Raw genomic sequence first — 9904 nt, forward strand, 5'->3', positions numbered from 1 at the left:
ATGGCCAGGCTATGAATGACTAGACAAACGTCCCCTGAGTGTCCACTATGTGCCAGAAACCATTGTGGGAAATGCCTCCACACTTTCCATAAACCCAGAGCCAGCCACTGATGGCATGTGACAGATTTGCAATCAAGAGGCATCAGGCACACACATCAGAAAAGCCAAGAGGGAGGTTTAGACTAACGTCTGTGTCACCATGGGCCTCATCCCAGGACATCAGCAGAGCCTGGTCATCTGGCTCTGGCTTCTTACAGACGACCTGTTAGAGAGCACATCAAATACCCAAATACCATGTTAGTGTGGCCTAATTTTTAACCATGGTTCAGTGATCTTATCTGTTTTGGGTCGACAATATACAATCAAAAATACAGAGGGAAAATCCCCAAACATAACATTGCACTTGTGTGTTTACTACTAGCCAAGATAAAATTTGAAGAAATTCTATAGAAACCTCATGGGGCTCGAGGAACACAGTCCCTTCCATATGCTGTACAATGAGGCTTCCCAAACATGTTCTGGAAAACTGCTGCTTTAGTACCTGCTGGCTCAGGAATAAGGTGGGGGTGGGAGGGGACGTCTTCAACTAATAATGTGTCATTATGGATTCAATTTTCCCAAGAGAAGACAGTGCCTTAATTTGTTTCCTCAGCTCTTCCCTCCTTGTCTGCGGACACAAGAAGCCCTCCCGGGAGTGCACTTGCATGCGTAGTCCCGAGGGTCTGCACACAAACACAGATTCCAGAAGATCGTCATCTCCAACGACTGAATGAGCTGTCGCTACAGATGTGTTTGGCGCTCTGGTCACAGACATTTTCACGGACAACCTACTAGGTATCAGATGTGCTGAGGGTGTCAAACAATCAGACAGATAAGACAGGACCAGGCCCTGGAGCGGCTCAGTCAGTGAGAAGGACAGAAACGCGTCAAACCAAGTAGCACAGTTTGGTGTGGTTGTGACCCATGTGGTCACCACTTCCCGAGCACTGAGGTAGGGACGCATCAGTGGAATACTGAAAATGTCAAGTGAAGGTGAGATATAAAATTTGCTGGATTTAATCCATAAGGCTTTCGTTGTCCATAATTATGGAGTTCTCGGAAGCCTGTCGTTAAATGACTGCAATTTTACACCTGCATTCTATGAGAGAAGAATCGATAAGAACAGATTCGGCTACCCCATAATGCTCGGGAAAAAAAACCAAACTATTTCTCCGTCTAAAATTAAAGGTGTAGAGTAAAGCCTCTCAGTTCAACAACTGTGAACACTCGAAAATTGATTTTGTTGGAAACACGGAAAAGGTGTTCAGGCTCCGCCAGCAGGACCGAGGCAAGGCGGCGTGCTGCCACCTGCTGGCGCCTGATTAAAATGCGATTCGACCGGGTCCCCGCAGGGGTCTGTTCCAGCCCGGCCCGCAGTAACTCCGGGGAAGGAGGGGCGGGGCGGAGGGCACACAGGGTCACCTCCTGGGAAGATGTAGTCCCAGAACCGGAACGGCAGCTCTGTGTTGAACACACTGTTAGGGATCCCACCTCCAGGATCACGATGCGAGTGGGATTTTGACTCGGTGCAGGGTAAGCTGAGTGCCCCCTGACGATTCCGGGCAAAGGTTAGAAAGTGTCTGAAAAGGGAGCGCAGCGGCAGCGGAGCGGGGAGCAGGGAGAACACCTAAGAAGCAGGAGCACAGAGCGTTCAAAGCAGGTGGGACTTGGCCTAGCAGGTGTTCTTCGAGGTCTCTGGGCGGAGTGGAAAGCGTGGGGAGGAGGGCGCGGGAGCGTGCAGACCCCGAGACCCTTGCGGCCGGGACCCGCGGGACCTGCGGGGTCACGGGACGCCGTTTCGGACGCTGCAGCAGCCCGGCTTAAACCGGAGCGCGGCCCTCTGGGTTCAGTGTCGGTTTGATTCCGCCGCTCAGGAATGCACCTGCCGGGAAGCCATCTCCTCGCGTCCTTTGGCGCCGCCTTGCTCCCGCACGAGCCCCAGAGGCGGGGTCCCTGCGCACTGCGCGTCCTCGCTCCACTCCACCCAGACGGTGGGCGCTGTCTCCGCACGTGGCAGTCCCGGCCCTGCGGGCACACGGTCGCCTTCCGGGTAGGTCCGCGGGCGGCCGCACACACACCCTGCCTCACCCGCTCCTGCTACCGCGTGCCCGCCCGCGCTCACCTATTAACCGCGGGTCCCGAGTCCGTCCCTGAGGCGCAGGGCTCTGGACCCCCCGGTTAACGAACAGCGACCCGAATGCACCTGTAAGCGGAGGGTAGGCAGGGCGTCCCCAGGGCCTTCTCAACTGCGGTCGCCCACAGGCAGCATCCCTGTGCTGTTAGAAAGGTGGAACGTTCGGCACCCCCAGGTGTACTCAGACCCCACGTACATATGGGCCCAGGTGATGTGTGCGCACGCACAAGGTTATCTGCCAGAAAAAGTGGGTCCCTCCCAGACCCTGTCCCCCTCGGTTTCCCGGAAGCGCGGATACTCTCCCCTCGGTCCCCCGGGAGCGCTGACACCGTCTCCATGGTCCCCCGGGAGCGCGGGCACTGCCCCCCCCCTCGGTCCCCCGGACACCGTCCCCCTCGGTCCCCCGGAAGCGCGGATACTCTCCCCTCGGTCCCCCGGGAGCGCTGACACCGTCCCCATGGTCCCCCGGGAGCGCGGGCACTGCCCCCCCCCTCGGTCCCCCGGACACCGTCCCCCTCGGTCCCCCGGAAGCGCGGATACTCTCCCCTCGGTCCCCCGGGAGCGCTGACACCGTCCCCATGGTCCCCCGGGAGCGCGGGCACTGCCCCCCCCTCGGTCCCCCGGACACCGTCCCCCTCGGTCCCCCGGGAGCGCGGACACCGTCCCCCCTCGGTCCCTCGGGGCCGGCGTCGGAAGCAGGCAGAGACGCCCACTCGCCCCCCGGTTCTCGAGAGCGCCACTGGGTTGAAGGTCTGAGAACTAAAGACGCTCTCGTCCCCTCTCGCCTCTCGGCCCTTTTGGGAAAACACTCTGGGAACCTAGTTACAATTTCAACATTAGATTTAAAGCCATAGAAAACCGCGAGATGTGAACCTGGCACCGGGCACGGGAGATATCGCGAGATAGCTGGGTCCGAGCAGATTTCGCGACAAGTGGAAATCCCGCGAGAGGGGACGCCGGAGGCGTTCCCTGTGGTAACCGACTGGGGTGGGGACGGGAGACGGTGGTGGTGAGGGTGGGCCTTTCCGGGGACGATGCCGTCCGCCTTCTCGGTCAGCTCTTTCCCCGTCAGCATTCCCGCCGTGATCACGGTAACTCGCTGCCTTCTTGGTCGCCAGCTTGGGTGATGGTTGGTGGGGGGGGTGGGGGGCAGTCCGGGTTTGTTCGCATCCGCCACGGACGCCGACGACACTGGATGGGGCGGGGGCGGGGCCTGGTGGTGGGCGGACCGATCCTGGGCGGGGCCTGGTGGTGGGCGGGACGTTTCGGGGCGGACCTGGCGGGGACTCTTGGGCGGCTCTGGGTTCTAGGTGTGGATGCACCGCGGGTAGAGGTGGTGGGGGGACCGCTCCCCCAGCGCAGTGGGAGCTCCAGGTGCTGCTCTTGCGCTGTTCTGGACGCCCCCCCTCGCTCCCTTCCCTTTGCCCCCTCCGCACATTGATGGGGACGGGTAGCTTGTGGGCAGTTTACCCTTCGGGGCGTGCAGAAGCGGCAGGGGACACTTAGTCCTGAGGGCTCTGCAGTGTCCTGATGCAGTTCCCGGCCTGGTTTGCTGGGGGCGGGGCTAAGGGCAGGGCTTGGGGGTGAGCTTGCAGGGGAGATCTAGACGAAGGGTAAATCCGAGCATGGTTGGGGGGGGGGCGGATACGAGCATCTGGGGGTGCGGACATGCCCACCCTCCGATTGAGGAGACCCGACATGTCAGTGCTATTTGGCGGCCTGGCAGAAAGGTCGGAGGAAATCTAGCAAATTGGGATGGCTCAGATTTCCCAAGGCCTTGAGTGCTAGTCTCAGGAACTCTGTTCTTGCTTGTCATGGGACGATGATCCTTAGAAGCCTTAAAACATGATTTTATTCAGGCCACAGAAGGGGAAATCCGTGGTGCCCCAGTTCTGCGTGCTCAGACATTAAAGCAGTGACATTTCTCTTTAATGTCTGCGGGTGGCTGCGGTGCAGTCGGTTCCCGTCTCCCTCCTCCCCTTCCTTCCCCAACACCTGCTTCTGGGAGGCCTGTGGGGGAAGGGCCCTGGACGCCCCGGCCAGCAGCCCCAGGAGCGCTGGCTGTGAGGGACCGCTGGCCTCCCTGACCCAGGAGACGCGACGCCTGGCCCCCACGTGAGTTGACGGTGATGAGTTTCTAGCGATGTGTCTTGCAGCAGACGGACTGGGCGGAGCCGTGGCTCATGGGGCTGGCCGTCTTCCACGTGCTGTGTCTGCTGCTCACGTGTCTCTCAGCCCAGAGGTATAAACTACAGGTCGGGCATTTCCTCTGCTTAGGTGAGTAGAATGCACGAATTCTGTGACCCAGATTGCCGTGTGACGTGACCAGGTGCAGGGTGGGACGTGTCAGTAAGAGAGCGTCCTAGGGAGAGAGGGAAGCGGTGCGTTGGCGTCGCAGAAGTCGTCCTGCAGCGCAAGGGATGAGCGGAGGCCCTGCTTCCTGCCGTCACGTGCTGTCACGGGCGTGTGCGCCTCTGGGCCCGCACGAGGTGGTGGGCAGCACCGGCTCCGCGACGCAGTTTCGGACGGAGGTGCGTTGCTGCCGCCTGTGATCCGGACGAGGCAGCAAACCAGCGGAGCTCCGGGACGGGGCCTCGTGCGAGGTGCGGGGGCAGCGCGTAGACCGGGGTGTGCAGGGCCTGCAGGAGGGAGCCACGCAGCAGGGGTGCGGCAGTGAACTCCCTGCCGCGAGGACAGCTTGTGCACGGGCCCTGGGGCGGGTCCCTCGGAGAAAGTCGCCGGCCTGATCACGTGAGCGGACATGCGAGGAAAACTTGGCAACTCAAGAACTGTGTTGGGTTTCTTATTTTTGAGGGTGAAGAGGGGAGGACTTTGCACACGTGGGGGCAACAGACAGACAGTGTTCTACGTGTGTGTACATCTTCGGTGATTCCTTTGACTCTCAGACCCGCACAGATTGATTTTATTCGGGGCGGTGTTATTTGCCGCATTTTTACAAGTGAGACACGAGGGGCTCCCTGCCCCCCAAGTCACTCAGCCCCTGGGTGGCACCGCCGAGGTTCATTACCCGGTCAGCTGGCAGAGATGGCGTCATTCCGCCGCCTTCCGTGTCTCAGCCTTTCCCCCGCTTTTCTCCTTTTCCCTTGGCTTTCTTGATGTGCCTCGTTGGGTCCAATCCGGAGGGAGGAGTCCAGAGGTTCTAAAGCCATGGTGTCTTCCGTTTTGTGACTTGGGTCAAGGACGGGAAGGTTTTTCCCATTTTAATTTACCTGAGAACTGAAAGCATCAGACTTTGCGGTTTGCCGCGTCCCGCCGTGTAGTTTTCACGCAGGAACGGTGGCAGCACGCGGTGCTGAGCGAGCTCCGGGTCCGGGGTTGAATAGCCGCGTGCTTCTGCGTCCCGGGCTCCGGGAGGGTCGCGGTCTCTACTCAGGTAGGCTCGGGGGGCATCGGGATTCCTGCTGCGGCCGCCAGAACCTCTGGGCCTGTCTCTAGCCGGCTGTCCCGTGTGTCCCCGTGGGGTGGCAGTGTGACGGTGGAAGGCACCTGGTCTCGCAGCTCTGGGCGTTCTGTGACTGGGTCACCGTGACCGGGTCGTGTCGGAGCGCGGGCGCAGGCACACGTGTGCGCACGTGGTTTGCAGGGGCAGACCTGCTTCCGGTCTCTGCACGGCTCAGCGGCTCTGCACTGAGACCTTCCCGTGTTTCCGTCAAGGGGAGGCGTCCTACCTGTAGTGTGCAAGCGTTACGGTCTTACCTCACACTGTCTCTAAAATAGGAAGTCCATCTCTCTTCAAATTCTTGCTATTCTCTTACATTTATGTTAAATATACCATTGCCAACAGCATGTTTAGTTCTGTAAAGAGGGGTGATCCATCGTCATCCAGATCCTGACACGTGGTTTCTCTCTCTTCCAGTGATTCTAGTTTATTGTGCCGAGTACATCAACGAAGTAGCAGCAATGAACTGGAGGTAGGCCGACGCCCTGTGCGTGTTGACCGTACTGGGGAGTGGCACTCCAGAGCGGTCTGTGCAGTGGGAGCATTGCACGCCGACCACAAGACTCCGGGAGCCGCAAGAGAAAACGAGTCGCTGAAGGCCCCGGGGCCCAAGTGCTTCTGCTCCGATAGGTTTAGGTCAGAGGAACGGCTTATCAGACAGTTTAGGATTTGAAGATTGGTTGGTACGGTTCATGACAGCGGGCGACAGTTCAAGGGGCTGTTTGAGGTAGCTCTATTTGCAGAGTAGAGAAAGTGGCATTTTAGAGAGAATTCGGTCCATGCGTGGTCAGGGCCGTGGGTGATGTGCTCTGAGACCTCTCTGCCCTCCCTGGACCTGCCGTGTCCTCTCGAGGCCTCGGGATGTCCTCCTGGCATAAACCCCCGGCCGCCCTCCAGTGATCGCAGCTCCACCCCCTTGCCTGCGGCCTCCCTGGAGCCCCACCTCCTCCCTCTCCACCACGGCTCCTGCCAGCCTCGGGGTGTGGAGACCCGCGGGGCATCACCAGCCGTCACTGCCCTCTGCTTGTCCTCTGCCCCCGTTTCCGGCTCTCACATCATCCTGCCTGAGTGTCAGGCCCTGTGTCTGGGTGCAGCTCAGCACCGGCACCCACACGTGTGAGTGAGACACAGCTGTGCAGACCGAGGGCCTTCATCTGGGACCCTCACACGTGTGTCTAGATGTGGCTTTCAAACAACGGTCCACAGGCCGTATCTTGCCCACTGGTTTTACGTGGCCTGTGAGCTAAAAATGGTCTTGCTTTTCTAAGTGCTAAAACATTTACATTTCTTCAATGCGAAAGAAAAAAAAGAACTACTAGACTCTCAGCAAAAAGGGGTTGAAGACCTTGCCTCTTGGCCCGGGAAGCATGCATGTGTGCCATTTGGCGCTTTCCAGGAGGTTGCGGAAAGCCACCCTAGGTGACCGTGCACGTTCCATCCCACCTGCGTTACACCTGCTGTCTTTCCAGCCCCCACACGTCCTTGCTCGTCGGGTCCTGAGGACCTGGAAGAAGCTGTGCCTTCAGGGAATGGCTGTGGCCCCAGCACCTGCTCCTGGCTGCCCTCTGAACCCATCTCCTCAGCCAGACGTACTGAGAAAATCCCCACTTTTCAATGTAAAACAGGGCCCCTTGGGCCTCCCCTGTCTGGACCCTTCACGATGAGACTTGGAAGATGGTCACTGTCCCCTTGGGCCCGCTCCCCACCTTGTAGTGGAAACGCTGTTGTTCATGACAGGGTGGGGCGCGTGGGGCCTGGCCCACCGCCAGTCCGTGGGTTACTTGACCTCAGCCTCCCTCCCCCTGAACCACCTGCTCGCGGGTTTCCAGGACGCCAGGCTGCCAGTCTCCTCTCTCAGGAAGTCCCTCCTTCCGCTCTCTGCCTTCCTCCTGTGCCGAGGGCAGCCGCCCCAGCCGCTGGAGGTCTGATGACCATCAGGAGAGCAGCGCTTCACACTCGGCCCCCATCCAGAGCTGACCCCAGGCACGGTGCTCCACTCTGTACTGGCGCTTCTCCTCCCAGTGACTTTGGCCAGAGACCTCACTCGCCACGCAGATTCCTCCCGAGGTCCTTGACCTTGAAAACAAACCACGAGCGCGGCTCTGTCCCTCACCTCCGGCGCCCACCCCCACGCCTCCCGAGCAGTGGCCTGCTTCCCCAGGCGCCAGCCCCTCCTCGACCTAGGCCTCGGCACAGCCTCGGCACAGCCACGGCAGCCACGGCCACAGGCTGGCCACGGCTGGGCCCTGGTGGCTCCCCCGGGTCCCTGCTGGAGTGTTGGGAGCCTTCCTGCAGCCCACATGCAACTCCATGCTCCTTGGCTTCATTTTTCTCTGGAAAAATGTAAGCTCTAAGCTTACAGTGTAAGCTCTAAGCTCTGCCTCCCCTGTTCTCGGCCGTGACGCCAGGGCTGCTGGCTGGCTCCTCGGTGACTCACTGAGCTAACAGGTTGTTGTTAGGTGCTTTATAAACGGTCGTCCTGCATATCACTGATGGCCGCAGACGAGCCCCAGGATACAACCAGTCTCTGCCTGGGGGCAGCTTGAGGGACCCAGCCTGCTGGTGAGAGTTCGAGCAGAGAGCCGGCTGGCACCGTCTCAGAGTAGCTCTGGAGCACGTGCAGCCTGTGACGCCTTCTGGCCCACGGAAGGCACAGCACGTCCCAAGTGACGTCAAACTCGGCGTTAACCAGAGCACACAAGCGTTTACTTTGCCGGGCAAATCCGAGGGTTGATTGCTGTTGCCCCCACCGCCCTCTTCCCCAGGCCCCAGGGCTCCTGCCTTCTTCGCCGCGGGCCCGCTGCACGTTCCCTGATGGGGCCCAGTAGGAGCGAGCTGGGAAGGGCTGAGGGTGGGTTCGGTTGTGGGGCAGGCGGTGGAGCCTTAGTCGACATAAGAGGCTCTCCAGGAGCCTTACCTTAGGGAGTATCGCTAAGGATGTTGTTCCGTTATGCCAAGTAACTTTTAATTTCTTCCTGAAACAGGTCATTTTCAAAATACCAGTATTTCGATTCACGGGGGATGTTCATTTCTCTAGTGTTTTCAGCACCGCTGCTGCTCAATGCCATGATCATCGTGGTATGTGTGTTACAGCTTTCTGAGTTCTAGTGTTGTTGATGGATGTGTGTTTTCCAATTCTAAATGTGTCTCAAAATCATTGTTTTTAGATTATGTGGGTCCGAAAGACTTTGAATGTAATGACTGACCTGAAAACGTTACAGGAGAAGAGAAGAGGAAGGAAGAGAAAAGAAGAGTAACACTGGAACAGTTGTGTTGGTTTTCTTATGGACGTTGTTTTCCTCTGTTGTTGTGTCAAGGGTTAAAGTGCGCATCGGAGGCGTCCTTACTCGGCCACTCACGTTTGTGCAGAGGGTTCTTTTATCGTGACATCCGTGTTGTAGGACACACTTTAAAACTGGTTTTTAAAATAAACACTAGTCTCCTGTTCCATCTGGGTGTTGGTTAGCCCTGGATCAACCCAGGATGTCGGCGTCTTACTGTTAAAGTGTGTAAATCAGTAGTGTCTGTGCATACTTCACCGAGTTGTCACCTGTACGGTTAGTATTCATTGTAAAGCGTTGAAGCAACGTACACACTTTGAAGCAGATGATAAACGGTGCTGTCCGTGCAACGGCACCATCACCCCCTGCATGCGCTGCTTCCCAGGCTGCGGCCCAGCTGGTTCTCCGTGGAGGGGATGTGGCAAAGTTGGTGACATTCTGGGTTGTCACTGGAGGGCTGGAGCCCAGGGTGGTCCCGAGCTAGGGATGATCTGACCCGGCACGTTAGCAGTGCCAGGATTGAGAAGCCCTGGGCTGGAGCAGTCTGTACGTGAGACCCTGGGAGCAAGGTCCTGAAAAGAGTCAGGCTTGTGAGCGCAGGCAGCCAAGTCCCAGGAGGCGAGGCTTCTGTGAAGGGCACACAGTTGGCCCCGGGGCAGAGGAAGTTCGGGGCTGCTGTGTGTTCTCACCGGAGTTCTAGGAGTTAACGGTACAAAGGCCTTCAAGTCAGGGCTCCATGGAAAGGTTTTCAGGACGCGGGATTAGAAGTAGAAATATCCAGTGACTGTTTAGCTGTTCCAGCTAATAGGTTTTTACAGTGATGACAGGATTATAGTCCTTCCTAAATTTCACTTTTTCAAAGTGTGGGTGCTCAGGAACGTGCTAGCACTTGTGTTAGAACAGGTGCACCGTTACCTCTTAGCATCTCCTTTGCAGACTGTCACTCAGGCCTCTTGGTCCTTCCGTAGCTGGAGGGCGACAGGTGAGTAG

At 58.3% G+C, this 9904-nt stretch overlaps 1 protein-coding gene across 2 annotated transcripts; it reads left to right on the forward strand.

Annotated features, from left to right (window-relative positions):
- The first annotated feature begins 3122 nt into the window (after nt 1-3122).
- TMEM18 (transmembrane protein 18) lies at nt 3123-9083 on the forward strand. Of its 2 annotated transcripts, none has more exons than XM_019435834.2 (5): nt 3123-3264; nt 4333-4450; nt 6051-6105; nt 8618-8711; nt 8801-9083. In XM_019435834.2, exons 1-5 carry the CDS (start codon nt 3208-3210, stop codon nt 8888-8890), a joined length of 414 nt encoding a protein of 137 aa, XP_019291379.1. In that variant the 5' UTR covers nt 3123-3207; the 3' UTR covers nt 8891-9083. The 2 variants fall into 2 exon arrangements, with proteins under 2 accessions (XP_019291379.1, XP_019291377.1); XM_019435832.2 differs by having other exon boundaries at nt 3127-3264; nt 4330-4450.
- Nucleotides 9084-9904: the final 821 nt, after the last annotated feature.

The sequence above is a fragment of the Panthera pardus genome, unplaced genomic scaffold, assembly GCF_024362965.1.
Source record: "Panthera pardus isolate Hobbes unplaced genomic scaffold, ASM2436296v1 HiC_scaffold_26, whole genome shotgun sequence".
Lineage (NCBI taxonomy): Eukaryota > Metazoa > Chordata > Mammalia > Carnivora > Felidae > Panthera > Panthera pardus.